This window comes from Leptonychotes weddellii, chromosome 1 (assembly GCF_054177405.1).
Source record: "Leptonychotes weddellii isolate Sample4059 chromosome 1, ASM5417740v2, whole genome shotgun sequence".
In the NCBI taxonomy this organism is placed as follows: Eukaryota; Metazoa; Chordata; class Mammalia; order Carnivora; family Phocidae; genus Leptonychotes; species Leptonychotes weddellii.
Genome location: NC_138369.1, coordinates 117,490,242 through 117,510,889, shown reverse-complemented (window position 1 = coordinate 117,510,889; position 20,648 = coordinate 117,490,242). Strand labels below are relative to the sequence as shown.

The window sequence follows — 20,648 nt, the reverse complement described above, 5'->3', positions numbered from 1 at the left end:
AGCCAAACTATGGAAAGAGCCAAGATGTCCATCAACAGATGAATGGATAAAGAAGATGTGATATATATACACAATGGAATATTATGCAGCCATAAAAAGGAATGAAATCTTGCCATTTGCAATGATGTGGACGGAACTGGAGAGTATTATGCTGAGCGAAATAAGTCAATCAGAGAAAGACATGTATCATATGATCTCACTGATATGAGGAATTCTTAATCTCAGGAAACAAACTGAGGGTTGCTGGAGTGGTGGGGGTGGGAGGGATGGGTGGCTGGGTGATAGACATTGCGGAGGGTATGTGCTATGGTGAGCGCTGTGAAGTGTGTAAGACTGTTGAATCACAGACCTGTACCTCTGAAACAAATAATACATTTTATGTTAAAAAAAAGAAGATAGTAGGAAAGGTAAAATGAAGGGGGGGAAATCAGAGAGGGAGACGAACCATGAGAGACTATGGACTCTGAGAAACAAACTGAGGGTTCTAGAGGGAAGGGGGGTGGGGGGATGGGTTAGCCTGGTGATGGGTATTAAAGAGGGCACATTCTGCATGGAGCACTGGGTGTTATGCACAAACAATGAATCATGGAACACTACATCTAAAACTAATGATGTAATGTATGGTGATTAACATAACAATAAAAAAATAAAAATGAATAAAAATAAAAAAAATAAAGAGGGCACGTACTGAATGGAGCACTGGGTGTTATACGCAAACAGTGAATCATGGAACACTACAATAAAACTAATGATGTAATGTATGATGATTAACGTAACATAATACAATTTAAAAAAAAATAAAGGAAACAGTCTTCGTATTTTAAGAAATGACCATTCAACAGAATCTATTTACCAGTGATAAAATAACCAATACATAGGATTATAAGCCTATTTGAATTAGTTATATTACTGTTCAAAATGCTTCCAGTAAATGACAGCTTTGACCAGTTATTCTCGCCATAATTATTCTAAATTTTTTAACATTTTCAGGTAATTTTAAGTGTAAATATAACTAACATTTGTGTAGTATTAAGATTTTACAAAACTTTGTTACATCCACTAAGTTGTCTAATCTTTGTAAAACCTCTGTGAGATCACATCCTTTTTAATGATGAAGATCAAAGCCCAAAAATCATTCTATAAATTTACCAAAATCACACAAGTCAGGAATTAACTTTAGAATCCCTGTTCTTTTCACCAGGCAAGCTTGGTATTGTCGTATTTCGCTAGGCAAGCTTAACATTACATCTCTGATTCTTTCATCAGCATTTTGTAATTTTCAGCACACAGATCCTGTATGTATTTTTTTAGATGTACAACTAGGTATTTCCTTTTTTGAGAATGATTGCAAATGGTATTGTTTTTAATCTCAGTTTCTGTCCTTGGTGTTTCTTTTCATTTTTTTTTTTAAGACTTATTTATTTATTTTAGAGAGACAGCAAGCAGGAGCAGCAGGAGGGGCAAAGGGAGAGAATCCTCAAGCAGACTCCCCGCTGACTGCAGAGCGTGCCGTGGGGCTCGATCCCAGAACCCTGAGATCATGACCTGAGCTGAAATCAAGAGTCAGATGCTTAACCAACTGAGCCATCCAGACACCCCTGGTGTTTCTAATCTAAGTATTTAGTTCTGTGATAGTTAATCTTATGTGTCAAGTTGACCGGGTTAAGCAATGCCCATACAGCTGGTAAAATATTATTTTGGGGTGTGTCTATGAGGGTGTTTCTGAAAGAGAATAGTATTTGATTCAAAAGACTTAGTAGAGAGACATGCCCTCACCAATGTAGGTGGGTATCATCATTGAGGACCCAAATGAAATAAAAAAGACAATTTTTTTCTCTTTTCTTGAGCTGGGACATCAGAGCTCCAGGTTTTTTATCAGTGGCCAGCTCCCTGGTTCTCAGGCCTTTGGATGCTGACTGCATTATGCCATCAGCTTTCCTCGTTCTCCAGCTTGTAGATGGCAGACTGTGGGACTTCGTGGTCTCTACAACCACGTGAGCCAACTCCTATAATAAGTCTCCTCTTACATATGCCCATATATATCCTACTGGTTCTGTTTCTCTGGAAAACCGTAATACAAGTGCTGTAAATTTCCTTCTCAGTAGTGCTTTAGCTTCATCCTATAAAATTTGATACTGTATTTTCATTAACTTCTGGATATTTAAAAAAAATGTTCTTTGAGATTTCCTCTTTGACCCATTGATTATTTAGAATTAAGAGTTCCAGCTGCTCCATATCCTTGCCAATACTTGGAACTTTTAAGCTTTTTAATTTTTGCCATTCCACTAAGTATATGTTGGTATGTATCTCTTTGTAGTTTTAATTTGTATCTCTCTCATGACTAATGATGTTGTACACTTTTTTGTATGTTTATTTGCCATCTGTGTATTTTCTATGTGAAAATTTCTCTGCTCCAGTCTTATATCCATGTTTTTCATTGCATTGTTTTTCTTTTTATTATAGACATATTATAGACATATGAGCTCATTATATATTCTGGATACAAGTTCTTTGTCAGATACATGTTTTATGAACATAGTCTTTCAGTTTGTGGCTTCCCTGTTCATTTCCTTAATTGTGTAGTGTGAGAAGTTTTGAATTTTGAGGAAGTACAGTTAACCAATTTTTTCTTTTGTGGTTATTGGTTTTGTGTCCTAGGAAATATTTACCTATCCCCAGGTTGTGAAGATTTCTTCCTAAGTTTTCTTCTAAAAGTTTTATAGTTTTAGCCTTTACACTTAGGTATATGACCCATCTTCAAAAACTTTTTAGTGTATGATATGAGGTAGGAATTGAGGGTTATTATTTTTTTTCCCATATGGATATCCAATTACTGTTACATCATTTATTGAAAAGACTATCATTTTCTTCATTGAATTTACTTAATGCTTTGGCTGAAAATCAACTGACCATATATAAATGGATCTATTTCTCAACTCCACTGAAAAATCTTTTTTGCTAATACCGTACTACATTTACTGTAGCTTTTTTTTTTAAAGATTTTATTTATTTGAGAGAGAGAGAATGAGAGACAGAGAGCACGAGAGGGAGGAGGGTCAGAGGGAGAAGCAGACTCCCCGCCGAGCAGGGAGCCCGATGTGGGACTCGATCCCAGGACTCCAGGATCATGACCTGAGCTGAAGGCAGTCGCTTAACCAACTGAGCCACCCAGGCGCCCCGACATTTACTGTAGCTTTATATTAAGCCTTAAAGTCAGATAATATAAATTCTCCAGCTTTTTTTTTTTTTTTAAATTCTCCAGCTTTTTTAAGAGACTGTTTTCTTCATTCATTCTACATATGCATTTGAGCTACTACATTTCAATATGCATTTTATTTATTTATTTATTTATTTATTTATTTATTTAAAGATTTTATTTATTTTAGAGAGAGGGAGAGAGACAGCACAAGTGGGAGAGGGAGAATCTCAAGCACACTCTGTGCTAACCATGAAGCCTGAGGCAGGACTTGATCCCACGACCCCGAGACCATGACCCAGGCCAAAAATCAAGAGTCAGATGTCTAACTGACTGAGCCACCCAGGCACCCCAGATATGTATTTTGGAATCATCTTGTCAATTACTACAAAAAAGCTTGCTGGGATTTTAATTAGTATTGAAAGAATCTTCACATCAACTACAGCTTAACAGTGCTGAGCCTGCCAATCTATTAATGTGATTTCTCCATTAAATAAACATCTCTCACCATGTTTTGTAGTTTTGACCTTGCTAAAACTCACTTATTAATCCTAATAGTTTTGTTGTTGAATGTGTACAACTGTCTCCGTGAAAAATCATGTGTCCTCTGGTAAGGACAATTTTCCAGTACTTATGCCTTTTATTTCTTTGTCTTGTGGCACTGAAAAAGGCTTCTAGGATAATGTTTAAAAGAAGTGGTGAAAATGCATGCATGTTCTGGAGATGAGTCCTTACAAAATATGTGCTTTGTAAATATTTTTCCTAATCTGTGGCTTCTCTTCATTTTCTTTTTTTAGCAGTGTCTTTTGGAAATGTAGAAGTTTTATTATTTTTTTAAACAGTGACATAGTGTTATATTAGCTTCAGGTGTGCTGAAGTTTTAATTTTGATGAAGTTTAATTTATCAAATTTTGGTTTTGTTTTTGATTCCTTTTTTGTATGTTTCTTATCTAAGAAATCTTTCCTTAACCCAAGGTCACAAATATTTTCTCCCACGTTTTATAGATTAAGTTTTTATGTTTAGGTCTTACATTTTGAGCTAGTTTTTTGTTTGTTTTTAAAGATTTATTTATCTGAGAGAGAATGAGAGAGACAGAGAGAGCAGTGGGGAGAGGGAGAGAGTCTCAAGGGGGCTCCGCACTCAGCATGCGGTGCTCCATCTCACAACTCTTGACATCATGACTTGAGCTGAAACCAAGACTCGAACACTTAACTGACTGAGCCACCCAGGTGCCCCTGAGTTGGTTTTTGTATATGGTGGGAGGTAAGGGTTAAAGTTTGGTTTCTGGCATATGGACATCCAATTGTTCCAGCACTGTGTGTTGAAAAGACTATCCTTTGGTGTGGACCATTTTTTAAAAAAATAAATCTCTGATAGATAATAGGGCTATCTAGACTTTCTGTTTCATCCTGTATCAACTGCTTTAAGTTGTATTTTCAAAGAATTTATCCATTTCATCTAAGTTGAAAAATGTAGTTACATAAAGTTGTTCACAATATTTCTTTACCTGTGGATAAAGTGACCACAGTAGATAGGATCTGTACTGATATCCTCTCTTTCATCCCTGATGTTGGTAATTTTGTAGTTTTCTCTCCTACCACTTCTTTTTTCCCCTTAATCCCTTAATCTAGGTAGAGATTTACCAATTTTGTTAATATTTCCAAAGAACCAAGTTTTGGCTTTGTTAATTTTGTCTATTATTTGTTTTCTATTCTATTGGTTTCAGCTCACATCTTTAATATTTGTTCTCTCTCTTCTCTGATTAGGTCAAATTGCTCCTCTTTCTTTAGCTTCATAAGGCAGAAACTTAGATGACTGATTTGAAGCTTTCCTTCCTTTTATATATATAATTTATAGCTAGAAATTTCTCTCCAACTTAGGCTTTGCCTTGAGTCCACAAATTTTGATTTGTTGGATTTAAATTACCACTCTGTTTTTTCTCAAATTTTAGAGATTTTCAATTATTATTTTTTCAAATAGTTTTATTCTGCCCCTTTTACTCTCTCCTCTTTTGGACTCAATTAGATAGATAGCTTAGTATTGTCTCACATGGCTCTGAAACTCTGTTCATTTTTCTTCAATCATTTTTCTCCCTGGTCTTCAGACTGAATAATTTCTATTGCTTTTTTAAATTCACTGACAATTTCTTCTGCCTTCTTCCATCTGGTGTTGGGCCCATCTAATGGCACTTACATTTCAGGGATTATATTTTCGGTGCAAGAATATCCACTGAATTTTTTTTTATAGTTCCATTTCTTCCCCCAAGTTTTTTATTTAAATTCTAGTTAGTTAACATACAGTGGAACACTAGCTTCAGGTATAGAATTTAGAGATTCATCACCCACATACAACACCCAGTGCTCACCACAAGTGCCCTTCTTAATTGCCATCACCTATTTAACCCATCCCCTGCCCACCTCCCCTCTGGTAACCATCAGTTTGTTCTCTATACTTAAGAGTCTGTTTCCCACCCCCCCCCTTGTTCATTTGTTTTGTTTCTTAAATTCCACATATGAGTGAAATCATATGGTATTTGTCTTTCTCTTATTTCGCTTAGCATATTACTCTCTAGCTCCATCCTCATCGTTGCAAATGGCAAGATGTCATTCTTTTTTATGGCTGAGTAATATTCAATTGTGTATATATACCACTTCTTCTTTATCCATCCATCAGTTGATGGATATTTGGGCTCTTCCCATAATTTGGCCTATTGTTGATAATGCTGCTATAAACATCAGGGTGTATGTATCCCTTCAAATCAGTAATTTTGTATCCTTTGGGTAAATACCTAGTAGTGCAATTGCTGGATCATAGGGCAGTTCTATTTTTAACTTTTTGAGGAAACTCCATACTGTTTTCTGTAGTTTCCATTTCTTTGCTGATATTTTACATGTTTATTCACATCTTCCTTTAGTCCCTTGAAAATACTTACAGTATCTGCTCTATAGACCTTGCCTGCCAACTGCAAGATACAGAACGTTATGGTGACAGTTTCTAATGAATGCTTTTTCTCTTAAAAACAAGTTACATTTTCTTTACAGGTCTACTTATTTTTGATTACATTATTGGATTTTATAAATAATTGGTTGTACAGATTCTGTACTCTTTTACGTTCCTCAGAAGAGTGCTGATTTTCATTTTAGCAGAAGTTAACTTGGCTAGGCTCAAATATCAAAGTCTATCTCCACTGCAACAGGCAACAGCAAAATGTTCTGTTCTTTCAGCTTTCTGATACTGTTTTTCTGTCAAGCCCAGTGGAGTCTCCTATGCACATGTATAGTTCCAACAGTCAGCCAAAGATTTGGGCATAATTTATGTGCAGGTTTCGGAGTTCATTCCCTTCTGTGGCTCCCTCCCTTACCTGGTTTTCCTCTGTCTAGCTGTTCTTCCAGCTTTAAACCTCCTCTAGCACTTAAATCTTGTAAAGATCAGGCTCTCTGATGCCCTATGCAGCACATGAATTGGGGAATGCCTTCAGGCAAAAATCTGCACTCTTAAATCTTTCCCCTTGCTCCTGCCACCTTTCAGGAGTAGACTCTGCCATTTTCTGTCTCCTTTGTGTCACTCTCTTGTATTTTCAAATACTTGTTTATGTAAAAAAAAATTTGTCCAGGTTTTATAATTGCTATCTGCAGGAGGGTTAGTCTTACCAAGTGATTCTGGTATTATCCAAGAGTATTTATTTTAAAGTCATAATGTAACACCTACTATAGGCCAAACATTGTGCAAAATGCTACATATATACATCTCTATTCTCAAGGATACCATCTTTTGTTGACTGATATATATTTTTATAAATATAGTATTTTAAACATATATGAATAATACATATTCATGTGTAAGTAAATGAAAATAGTTTTCTTACTTTTCTACTGCAGATCGTTTCTGTGACTTGCTCTTGTAATTTAATGCCATCTTAGTTTCCATTCCAGTGTAGATAGCAACTCCTGCAAAACATAACAGTTCTTTAAAATAATCCACTGGCATATTTCAAAAGAGAGGTTTACTCACTAGCATGAAAGAAAATGTATTATTGTTACAATTTGCCTTTAAATCTTTTTGGAGTTTTTAAAGGGCTTTCCAAGTCCAATTTTGGGGAACTCCAGTCACTCAACCTGCTGGATGGGAAAGGCACAAGGGTTCTGTTTCTGAGTTATAATTAATATATCTGAATGAAAGAGATATTATTAGAGTTGAAAGTGATGGAGGAAAAGGATTTGGAAAGGTAAACATAGCAGGGAAGGCTATTATAAATAGAGTAAACACTGTTAACGAAGACAGAAATGGAAAAGCACTTTGAACAATGGAATGCAGTCAGAATTTGAAAGGCCCTGAATGCCAGAAACTGGGGTCAAGACATAATTTTCTACCACTGGAGAGATAATATGGAATCTGTCAGAGTAAATGAAGTAAACAAAAGGAAGGTACTATTTTAAAAATGTGTGCCTATATGAATGACTGAGATAAGCAAGAATGACAGTAATAACGGTCTAAAATTGGGGAGTGAATGAAATTAGTTAAGACCAGCTTTATAAAAAACTTTGCAGTTAGACCTTAGAGTGCTACCTCTGCCACTTACTAGTTCTGGGCCCTTGGGCAAGTTATTTAATCTAAGTCTCAATTTCCCCATCTTTAAATAGGAAAAAATCCCTCAGAATTATTGTGAGATTTGTTATGACAAAATAGCAAATGCCTAGAAACAAAGAGATGATCAGTAAGTATTCACAGCCATCTTTAAAGAGTGAAGTCTGAGAAGCAGTGTAGGATTCATCATGCTCTCTTTCTAAAGATTTGTCCTAGAATTTTCACCAGTATTCTTTAGAGGCAGGGATTATAACTCAGATGACAAAGCGCACTGAAATTACAGAAATGGGAGCAATCAGCCAGAATGATATGCAACAGACAGGTGGGGCTGAGGTGACAACAGCAGAACTCAGCTAAAGGCATTCAAATATACGTTTTATTTTAAGAATGTGAAAGGTGTTCCTGCTAGAGGGATGTGTTAAAATACAGCATTGCATGAGAGGGTCTAAAAGCCCTGGAGATGTTTTCTGGCTTTGGCCATCAGAACATGATGGTTTTGTTTTTTTTTTTTAACTATAATATACATTACATACAGTTTATCATTTTATTCATCTTAAAGTGCACCATTTGGTGGCCCTTAGTACAATCTCAATGTTGTACAACCCTCACTAACTTGACATTTTTATCACCCTCAAAGAAAAGCCTGTTCCCATTAAACAATCATTCCCCATTCCCCTCCACTCCCCAGCCCCTGGGAACTACAAATCTACTTTCTGTCTCTATAAACTTGCCTATTCTGGGTATTCCAAGTAAGTGGAATCATACAATATGTAGCTTTTTATGTCTGGCTTCTTTTACTCAGCATGTTTTCAATGTTTATCCATGTCATAGCATGCACTAGTACTTCATTTTTTATGGGTGAATAATATTTCATTATATAGGCATCTTACACTTTGTTTATCCATTCATTAGTTGATGGATATTTGGGCAGTTTCTACCCTTTGGCTATTGAAGAGTGCTGCTATGAACATCCTGTACAAGTCTTTGAACACTTACTTTCAATTCTTTTGGTTATATACCTAGGAGTAGAACTGCTGGATCATATGTAGAATTGCTGGGCCATACAACAATTCTAGGTTTAACTTATTGAGGAACTGCCACACTATTGTTCATAGCGGCTGTGACATTTTATACTCCCACAGCACTGTATGAGGATTCCAAATTCTCTACAACCTCACCAATACTTGCTGTTTTCTGCTTTTTAAAGGATATACATATCTTTATCAGAGAGCCTCATACTGAGAAATAAAATATAGCACAGTTAATAGGAAAGAAGAGAATGAAGAAGAGAACCTCAAAAGCTGTAAACATTCAGTGAATAACAGGCTGGGCAGTATATGAAAGGCCATTCCTAAAATGGGAGGAGCTAGCTGACAGCTAAAGGTTATCAGGACTTCACAATGTGCCTAGAGTTGACTCAGAACATGTGAATTATTTAGATCTCCAACACTAGAACACTATTTATTCATCCTTTTGATCCAGTCAGTATACATTCCAATAATACCTGCCATTAAATACCACCATTAAAATCAGAATTATCTTCTTAGCAGTGCTTCACAAGTATCCACAAAAGAGCAAGGTTCTAGTCTACTATTAAAAAATAGGGATTAACAACAAAAAAATACAATACAAAATTTTATTAACACAGTCTTTGCAAGAAAATTATTACAGACATTTGACTAAGTAAATTATCCAACCAAAAGACCACAAATGCTATGCTTTAAAAAATACTTCATATAGGGGCACCCGGGTGGCTCAGTCAGTTGAGTGTCCAACTCTTGTTTTTAGCTCAGGTCATGATTTCAGGGTTGTGAGATCGAGCCCGGTGTCAGGCTCTGTGTTGGGCATGGAGCCTGCTTAAGATTCTCTCTCCCTCTCCCTCTGCCTACCCACCCCCACTTGTGTGCATTCTCTCTCTTTCAAAAAGAAATACTTTATATAAAACATCAACATGAATCTATAATTAAAAATTTTCAATATAGGGAGCCTGGGTGGCTCAGTCGGTTAAGCATCTGCCTTTGGCTCAGGTCATGATCCCAGGGCCCTGGGACTGAGTCCCACATTGGGCTCCCTGCCCAGTGGGGAGTCTGTTTCTTCCGCTCCTCTGCTCCTCCCCCTGCAAGTGCTCACTCTCTCTCTCAAATAAATAAAATCTTAAAAAAAATTTTTTTTCAATATATACAAACCAAAAATTTCTTTTGTGTTTTTTAACCTGGCTCCACGAAGCAAGAGACTCTCCGGCCCCAGAGGTCTAGGGAGGAAAAAAAAAAAAAAGCATTGAATATATTAAAAATTAAATTAAATTCTAAAATGGCATCTTCAGCAGAAAATCCCTAAGCTACAGTTACAACACTGCTTCCATATAAAACCAAAATCTTGGTTACTATAAAGCTGTTTAGGTCAATTATGATGTTAGTGACCATAACAACAATTATCTGCTTTAGCATTTCAGGCACTTTAAGATCAGTGGCTCAGAAATAAGACTACACCGATAAATAAACTTACAAAGCCATCAGCTGCAAGATTTTTAAACATAAAACACAACAAAAGATTAACCAATGATTTAAAAATGTTTAACATAATGAAATTTAAAATTTTTGTGCAAAATTAAAGTTTTTAAATGGAAAATAAAGAATTAAAACGCAATGTAAACATGAATTATAGTATGATTTGTATATAAATGCATCAATTCTTCATAATTAAAATTACACTGGATAATAAAACATAATGTATTAAGTGAGTTAATACTTTAGGCAAGATCGACACTACAACTTGACTACTTGCATTGCATACTCCTTGGAGCACAAGTCTTCTTGCTGTTTGAATTTCTCTCCATAAAGGAGATACAAAACGAGAAAGAATAACTAGAAAGGAAATTGTATTTTCTTAGTGATAGCAAAATGGTAAGACTGTTATGGATAAGTAAAAAAGCCTTAGTTTTGTTGATATTCCTTATGTTTTTCTGAAACATACAGATACAGTTACCAAAATCAAACAGAATCTGAACTAATTCTGAAGACATCTACAAATCCAAATGAACCAAGGAGGATCAGGTATTTGGGACATGGTTAACAAGTATGGTTTTATTAGATAGTCATATTTAGAGCACACTCCATGGATATTCCAAAATCAATTATTCAGGAGGCATAAAAGCTTTTTCACTTGGTGTTGGTTCCAACAATGAACAGAAAAACTTTGAGCTCACATTGATATATAAAATTGGGATATAATGATAGAAAGCTTTCAAATTAAAAGATAATTCATCAGTTCACTCAGGTTGCTTTAGCAAAGAACATGGCTAATCTTTTTAACCATTTCAGGTGCTGGGTAACATAATTGATCTTTTGCTTTACCAGCCACAATATCTTAATGAAATTCAGATTAGTATCCACATATATATTCCACTATGTCACTCTAAAATCAAAATAAAACCTAGTCATAGTTATTCAGCAGGGGGTCCTACACTTACAAAGACTTTGTTAAGGAGTTTACTGAATGTGCTCCTATGTTAATGTTTATTAAAAATGTGAATTGGTGCTGAAGTATCATGATATTTTTGGTGGCTTGTTTTGAGAACTTCATTTCAAAAATGCTCAATTCTTCATGTTAGTGACTTATTTCGTGCAGCCTGTATTAACTGAACACATCTCCAGAAAAGAGGTGGAATGCTAATTGGACTAGAAGTTCAAGGGCTGATTCCAAGATTTATTCTTGATTTGGCTTTGTGGTCATGAGTAACAATATAATCTCATCATATCAACACATTTCTGAAATAACTCAAAGCCTTTCATGCAGGAACCAGAAATTAACCTGAATATTGAAGGCAAACACACCAAAACAACCAACTAAACAAAAAACCAATCAGAAGAGTAAATAAGAGGTTCTAAATTGGCCACTAAATATGACATTTATACTGGTCACACATTATATAAAACGTTTTTTGTATTCTAGACTTTAAGTGCGGTGGTTAAGAACTTCAATAAGAATGGCTGTTTCCTTTTATGTTACTACCTAATACCACCAGAAAAAGAAATACAAGTACACAAATAATCTTACTGAACTATTTTGATATCATTTCATGGGATTTTTTTGTCCTTACTCATTCCTGCTACAAATTATTAGAAGATGAAATGTTAAATGCTTTTAAATTAACCCTTTTCCATGATGTGCTGCTTACTTACCTAATCTCCCTTTAACTTGATTTTAGTCCCTCCCCAATACAATTCTCACATAATAGTATTTGGACAATGCAAATTACTCTTACCTTACAATTTCTTCCATTTGTTGAGTTATTATCATTCGTCCCATGAATCTATCAAAGAATTCACCATGTTACAAAAAAACCAGAAGTACTTAGGACATCAATGGGTGAAAAATTTTTAATAGTTTTGGCACTATTCTCGTACATGAAACAAAACTTAACCTTTTGTTTTTGGAATGGTCCATTTTTAATGTTAGAAGTTACGTAAGTAAATACTTATCATTCATTAAGCTTTAAAAAACTGATATTCTTGCCATCTCCAATCTAGCTATGAATGAGGTAAAAAATGAAAAAAATGTTTTCAAAATGGCAATGAAGGGGCACCTGGGTGGCTCAGATGGTTGAGCGTTTGCCTTCAGCTCAGGTCATGATCCCAGAGTCCTGGGATCAAGCCCCACATCGAGCTCCTGGCTCAACGGGGAGCCTGCTTCTCCCTCTCCCTCTCTCCCTGCTCATGCTCTATCTCTGTATCTCAAATGAATAAATAAAAAAATCTTAAAAAAAAAAAAAACCCAAAATGGCAATGAAAATGTCTTATCTTATTATTAGTTTAGTGATCTAATTTGTAATTTCTACACAAAGATGCATATATTATTTAGCCAACAATGAATGCTCACACATACCACAGTTTATTAAGTAAAGTCTCCTGACTAGAATCATTCATTCACTCACCAATTGATTCTATGCATGCATTCATAAATATTCACTGAACGACGACCATGTGTGAGTTAAGTGGTGGGGATTGAGTAGTTAAGCAAAAACCTATCAGTGAACTCCAGACCTTCTTTAACTTTTGGTTGCCTGAAATCTAGAGTAAGTGGCCTGTTATCATAATGGATTTTCACAGCCTGGCCTTTCAGTTCCAACTTCCACAACCAGAACAGCTTCATAGCACAGAGTCAATTCAAGTGTACAATCACTTTCTACTATGGTGAGGTAAATTCTAAGTTGAAGCAAACTCTAGACAGAACTTTCATGTCAATCATTTCCCTAAGCAAAGAAATAAGCATTCCTTCCAAATGTCCCTATTATCCCCCGTTTCCAGGTCACAGATGCTTATAGACTTCGGCTTCATTGTTTCTTGCTAATCTCCTACTTCTACTTCCTTCAGCTCCCTGTATCAGGGAGCAGCACTGAGGTTTTTTTATTATCTCCACATAATGGAATTTTATGTAGTCCTGATTCCAGCCTCAACTTTGGATTTAGATTCAAAGAACCAATTCAGCTGCTATTTCCCTCGGTAACTTATGGAGATGATGTGTGATCAGTCTTTTGATTTCCCTGAGCTAAATTCCAAAAAGAGACCTATTTGCCTTCATTTCATCTGTCCTGTTATCCTTGATTCTAAGGTACTCCTATCTATTTATGCTGGTTCCATACTGGATTAACTCATCTTGCACTTTCCCTAGCCATTTCTCCAAACCCACACTTTAATTTGATTCAAAATGGAAATTGTTTCATTATTCTCTTTTCTGATTATAAAGACTACCTACACTGAAACACACACATTTTATAAAATGATTTAATTTAGAGAGTTTAAAAAGACATCAAGAGGGAAATAAGAATCACTGGTAATCCCACTACTCAAATATAAACACTGTTAATATTTTGGAGTATCTTTTCCAGACTTTTTTTTCATGCATATACCTTAAAAACAAAATGGAATCATGCCATAAATACTGTTGGTAACATTTTCCCTCACTTAATATGTCCTGTCAAAAACAGATCTACATCATTATTTTTAATGGCCACATACAGCACTGCATTTTGGGGGTTACTGCATAATATAAATAATTCACTGCTGAGGGAAGTGTAGGTTTTTTTCCACCTTACGGATAGTTTAAACAATGTAGCCTTGAACAACCTTGTGTATATATCTTTTCATATTTTCATTAAGATACATTCCTAGGAGAGTTTCATTATTTCATTAGAAAAAATTCCTAGAAGTGCAGGTGCTGAATCAGAGTTTAAAAAATTAAGAGTTGTAAAAATAGAAAGAACCAAAGGAGCAAAGGAGCCCATCCCCCTCCCAACTCACCTCTGACAACCACCAGTTTGTTCTCTGGACCTAAGAATCTGGTTTTGTTTTGTTATGTTCCACATATAAGTAAAATTATATGGTAGTTGTCTTTCTCCGGCTTATTTCATTTGGTATAATGCCTCTAGAGGTCCATCCATGTTGTAAATGGAAAGATCTCATTCTTTTTTATGGCTGAGTGATATTCCACTGTATACATACACCACATCTTTACCTACTCATCTATCATTAGATACTTGGGTTGCTATAAATGATACTTTATCCATTCATCTATCAATAGATACTTGGGTTGCTATAAATATTTTATCTACTCATCTATCAATAGATCTTGGCTACTGTAAATAATGTCATAAGCATAGGGGTGCATATATCTTTCAAATTAGTGTTTTCATTTTCTTTAAATACCCAGGAGTGGAATTACTGGATCATACAGTATTTCTATTTTTAATTTTTTGAGGAATTTCCATACTGTTTTCCACAGTGGTTGCACCAATTTACATTCTTATCAACAGTGCACGAGGGGGTTCCCCTTCTCCTTACATCCTTGCCAACACTTGTTACGTCTTGCCTTTTTGATACCAGCCATTCTGCCTGGTTTTGATCTGCATTTCACTCATGATTAGTGATGCTGAGTATTTTTTCATGTGCCTGTTGTCCATCTGCATGTCTTCTTTGGAAAAATGTCTACTCGGGTCCTCTACTCGTTTTATTTATTTATTTTTTAAAGACTTATTTGAGAGAAAGAGTGCACTCAAATGGAGGGGGAGAGAGAATCTCAGATGATAGCCACCCCCCCACCCCCAGCATGGATGGGGCTCAATCCCACAACCCATGAGATCATGACCTGAGCTGAAATCAGGAGTCAGATGCCACCTAGGCACCCCTCTTCTACCTGTTTTTTAATTGAAAAAAAATTTCTTTTTTTGGTGTTGAGATGAATTAAGTTTTTTATATATTTGGATATTAACCACTTATCAGGTATATCATTTGCAAATATCTTCTCCCATTCACTAGGCTCCCTTTTTGTTTTGTTGATGGTTTCCTTTGTTGTGCAAAAGCTCTTTACTTTGGTGTAGCCTCAACAGTTTATTTTTGCTTTTGTTTCCCTTGCCTGAGGAGACATATCTATAAATACGTTGATAGAGGTGATGTCCACGAGATTACTGCTTATGTTTTCTTTTAGGAGTTTTATGGTCTCAGGTCTCACATTTAGGTCTTTAATCCATTTGTGTGTGGTGTAAAGAGTGGTCCCGTCCTAAACTTATACTTTGCTCATGGCAATAAAAATTAGTCCAATGTTTTTGTAAAGGCCACAGATTAATTTTAATCCAACAATTCTACTTTTGCAGCTCTGTCTTTTCTTAGGAAATAATCCACTACTATACCATACCTGTACAAGTCTGCTTCTGGTTGCTGACATTCTATCACAGCTATGAGTGTGTCCAAACTGGCAACTGTTTGTAATACTGCTGTTTCTGGAACAGCCACGTGTGTCTGGGAAAATTAAAAAAAAAAAAAAAGGATTACACTGCAGTTTCAAGAGCCAAATGGGACCTTAGGTATCATCTATTTCAAATCTCTTTTCAGATGAAATCATAGTATACTGTACTTGAGATCACTTAGCTAGATAGCAGAGGAGAAAGATTACAAAATAACGAATAGCAAAAGGAGCTACAATGATTACCTGCCTAGACAGACCATTTGCATATAAAAAAAAATTAAGTCTGTATTTTTTTTTTTTTTTTTTAAGATTTTATTTATTTTTTGACAGAGAGAGACACAGTAAGAGAGGGAACACAAGCAGGGGGAATGGGAGAGGGAGAAGCAGGCTTTCCGCGGAGCTGGGAGCCCAATGTGGGGCTTGATCCCAGGACCCTGGGATCATGACCTGAGCCGAAGGCAGAAGCTTAATGACTGAGCCACCCAGGTGCCCAAAATTAAGTCTGTATTAACAGTCACTATTTGCTCAAAGTTTATTATAAAGCAATTTAATAGGAAAAAATACGAATTTTCACTTTCATATTCTGAAAACTAAGAACAATTTAAAGGTGTCCCTTATCTAAAAAAGCACCAAAATATTAAAGGATAACATTTTTTCCTAAAAACACTTTCCATTTTTCTTTAACTTGATTAAACCACATGAGGCTACCCTTGAAATACATACATAGCATTATTTCTTTTAAAAAACTTATAATTTTTAAAAGCTTCAGTGATTTAAAAAATTTCTTCCTTAGCAAGTCAAACAAAGGAAAATATTACCATAACCCAAAAACATTTTGTTCACCCAGAGCAACACTTATACATATTCATGTACAAACATACATGTACAAACCTTCAGGTTAGTTTCTCCATCCAAACTAGCAGTTGTAACATGACAAGAACCATCAAGTCGATCTGACGACAGAAGCACCAAATCTGCAGGGAAAATTTCATCTTTGGCTATTCGAACAATATCACCCACCTATAAGGAATTATGGGAGAAAAGTAAATATACAGATTTTATGAGGCAGAGACTTACTTTTATTGAGTTCTAAACAGATGGCCTATCACAATATTTTAATGTAGGAAAGTAGGCTTTTAACTAAAATATAATCAGATTAGAATTTGTGATACCAAAATATAATTGATTTACATTATTTACTAAATGCATACCCGAATGTTTTTTGATCTCGTTTTTACAAGGCCACCACTTCGAACAACATAAACAGGAGCTCCATTTACTTCATTATCTGACTTATGTCGTAACCAATCTTCATATCCCTGTAAATATCAAAAGAACAAAAAAAATACCCTTTTTAATGTAATTAGAAGATACTTTTATTGCATGAGAAAAAGAAACATAAACACTTCCTCAAAACATTTATTTCATTTACCAGAATTATATTAGGCTAGTTTGATGCACACAACTCATGGTATCTGACATTCATTCCTCCTAGAAGCACTCTTCTCTTGGTGCCCTTACACACATGTTCCTGGTTTTCATAGTACCTCTCTAGTTACTCCTCAATTTCCTTACAGGAGACTCCTTCCATGTCAGCTTTATGGGCCCCTTTTTCACCCTTCACTTTCTCACTACAAGATTTCTTCTATACCCATGTCTTCAAAAAGTCCTGAAATTTGTATCTCTAGCCCATATCTCTCTTTTGGACTCAAACTTTAATATCTAACTGCATCCTTAATATCTCCATCTTGATGTGTCATAGTAAACATTTCAAAACCAAATTGATGATATTATCCCTCCAAATCTATTGCATTTTCAATGTTCCCCATCTTGACAAATGACATCAACATCTACTGAATTGCTCTTAGCAGAAATCTGGGGAGTCATTCTTGATTCATACCTTTTCCTATGTTTATTCAATTTGTAAGTTCTATTGCTTCTATGTAAAAATGATATTTTAATCATAAAATATAAATTCACAGAGCATTACTACAGACAACAGCAAAGAAAATGAACAGATTTTTAAACTGAGGTTGAGTTCTTTCATTTTCTTAAACAATAGGCCAACAGAACTAATTATATTATGTACTTAAAAAATATGGTAGGCTAAATGCATTGTCATTTAAAAAGGGGCACAGACATAAGCATTTCAGAAAGAAACCTCTGATTAAATGTTTAAGGAGTGGCAATTTTTTTAAAGTGGAAATGGCTTTCTGTGCCATTTTATTTTTTTAAAAGATCTTATTTATTTATTTGACAGAGAGAGAGGGAGAAAGAGCACAAGCAAGGGGAGAAGGGACAGAGGGAGAGGGAGAAGCAGGCTCTCCGCTGAGCAGGGAGCCTGATGTGGGGCTTGATTCCAGGACCCTGGGATCATGACCTGAGCAGAAGGCAGATGCTTAACCGACTGAGATTTACCAGGCACACCTTCTCATGCTATTTTAGAGAACATTCAAGAACTCAGGGGTGTAGCATAAATACAGATAATGGAATGATATCCAAGAGATAGCATTAAGTGATCAAATGAGGTACAGAATGTATTGTGTTCTATGCTATCATATATGAAAATAAAAGTATGCCTGCCTATGTGAACATTCTGCCTATATATCAGGACTAATGTACAAATATATCAGGAGAGGAAAACAGGGAATTGGGGGTTTAGGAATATAAAAAACTTTTACTATATGCTATTTTGTACTGTTTCTGTTTTTGAAAAATATGTGCATCTATTACTTAAAAATATAACACTTCAAAATATAAAGCAAATTATATTAAGGAGTACTTTGAAGGTCTTTTTTTTTTTTTTTCGGGGAGAAACCTTTGGGAAAGCATTCTTTTTTTTTTTTTTTTTTGGGAAAGCATTCTTAAGATACTTAAATTTACTTAAATTACATTGACCTCATTTAAGATGTAGTATGTCGATTTTAGAGAAATTTAACTGAGAGTCAAAACATCTTTTCTGAAACTGTCAAAAAGCACAATTCCTTTTATAGTCAGATGGCATTAATAGCTGAGCAACAATGATAAAAACATTATCTTTTAAAACACAAATTCACAAAATCTAATCTACCCTACATATTACTGCCAGATTAATGTTTCCAAAACATTGTTTTAATTCACTATCTTGTTCAAAACCCCCTCAATAACTCTCAATGCTTATAGCAAAGAATCTTCCAACCTCTTTTAGTATTAACCTACGTTTCCAGTATTATCTTTTAATACTTCCCTCTACAGGGTCAAACATTTAGTCAGACATGTCATTCCCCAAAATAGGTCTTGGCTTTTCCTGCATTTAGCCTTTGCCTAAGTTGTTTGTTTCTGTCTCACCTTCTTCACCAACTGTCATTTTACCAATATTCCAAGTTTCATTTCTATTATTTATTCCACAAAACCTCCCTGATTATCAGATGAAGTGTTCCATCCTTTCTCTGAATACCTAACACCTCATTGGCTCTTTCTAGTACCTTATTAAACTATAATTATTATTGTATTTGGTCTTATCTTCCCTACTTCATAGGTTTTAAGTTCACAGAAGGCAAAGACTTTGATACTTACCAGAGCACTATATCTTGCATTATACAACTAGCAAGAAGACTTAATATGTAAGTATGATTGGAAGAAGTTAAACAAAATAATAACTTCATTCAAATTAAAGTGTAAATAACTGATAATAAAGCTTTTCCTATTTTGATAAAAATACAAAGGCAGACTAAAAGGGGAGAAGACAAGGAAGGAAGATTGGAACATGGCAACTTCCACTTTTATAATTTTTCCAAAATTGTGTTCCACTAATCTATAGTGATGGATATATAAACCTGAACAGTACACACTCTGGTATGAGTGTGTTTCTTGAATGAATGAAACTTAGGAACAGTTACTGCACAAGAGAAAATTCTGAGTTCTGAAATCGTTCCTGAAAAAGGGAGAAAATCCTTATAGATCAAATGTTCTCTTTGAAAATTATGACCTTTCGTATTTCTTCTTTTGCCTTAGTTGTCAAAAAGCTCTCAAGTAAATTTAGTACTCAACTGCAATAACCATACTAACAGGTTTGAGGTATAATCTTCCCACTTCCTATCTTTAGATTTTATGTTTTACTTAACTCATTTTGGAGGAAGACAGGTTGTCAATTGTCATTATCATATTAAACTCTCTCATTTTGCAGATATAAATTCACCACTGTTTCTCAACTCAGTTAATGGCACCGCATTTCAATTAAACCCAGTCCATATTTGGCCAATACACTGGGAAATCAGGGTAAGACGTTTTATAACATGTTGCATTGCTTTAAAATATATTCAAGAGGTTTATTCATTCATTTATTCATCTATCAAACAAATGTTTATTGAAGGCCCAATATGTGCATGACTTTGTTCTGGTCACTGGAAATAATCTGGTATATAAAATAAAGTCTCTGCGCTCATAGAGCTAAACATTCAAATGAAGGTAAGAGATAAACTAATAAACATTTATTTAACAGAACAACAGGTAGTGACAAATGATATGAAGAAAAAAGACCAGATCAGGAAATGAGAGAGTAACATGGTGGTCAGGAAAAGCCTAAGATATCCATGTGGAAATGTTGCACAAACATTTGTATATATGTGTCTGGAGTTCAGGGAATAGTTTTAGAATACACATTGATTTGAGAACCATCAACATATAAATGGTACTATAAACCACTAGACTAAATGAAATCACTTAAGAAGTAAAGTATATATAGAAAAGAGGTCCAAGGGACAAATATATGTTACTTCGATGAAATAAATGACATCTACAAAACCAAGTTAAATATGTAACTGTATGAAGTGATTTGGATGCTTTTAAGCCTCCAATAAAGCAGTAAAAGGAAATCAAACTTAGTGAAAGCAGTAGCATGGTATTCTGACACACCAGATTTATAATGTAACTGTTAATCCATCGATTCCTCTTATCCTTCTATGTAAGTAATAAAGAATATACTACACCCCAGAATTAAAGAATGTTTGTCAATTTTATTTCCATGTCAATTTCTTTTTAAATTTTTTTATTAACATATAATGTATTATTTGTTTCAGGGGAACAGGTCTGTGATTCATCAGTCTTTTTTTTTTAAAGATTTTCTATTTATTTATTTGAGAGAGAGAG

At 34.9% G+C, this 20,648-nt stretch overlaps 1 protein-coding gene and 1 long non-coding RNA gene across 3 annotated transcripts in view; both read right to left on the bottom strand.

The window, feature by feature from the left end:
• Positions 1 to 20,648, bottom strand: part of LOC115944840 (uncharacterized) — a 325,497-nt gene that overhangs the window by 222,300 nt on the left and 82,549 nt on the right. The window lies entirely within an intron of this gene.
• The window catches only part of ATP11B (ATPase phospholipid transporting 11B (putative)), a 117,260-nt gene that overhangs the window by 62,946 nt on the left and 33,666 nt on the right, over positions 1 to 20,648 (bottom strand). For both annotated transcript variants that reach the window (XM_031041144.2, XM_006745182.3), the window contains exons 5-10: positions 16,733 to 16,840; positions 16,413 to 16,541; positions 15,471 to 15,574; positions 12,046 to 12,093; positions 9,968 to 10,032; positions 7,063 to 7,144 (exon numbers count right to left, since the gene is read on the bottom strand). In XM_031041144.2, coding sequence (XP_030897004.1) covers positions 7,063 to 7,144; positions 9,968 to 10,032; positions 12,046 to 12,093; positions 15,471 to 15,574; positions 16,413 to 16,541; positions 16,733 to 16,840 — 536 coding nt within the window. The remainder of the gene's footprint in view (positions 1 to 7,062; positions 7,145 to 9,967; positions 10,033 to 12,045; positions 12,094 to 15,470; positions 15,575 to 16,412; positions 16,542 to 16,732; positions 16,841 to 20,648) is intronic.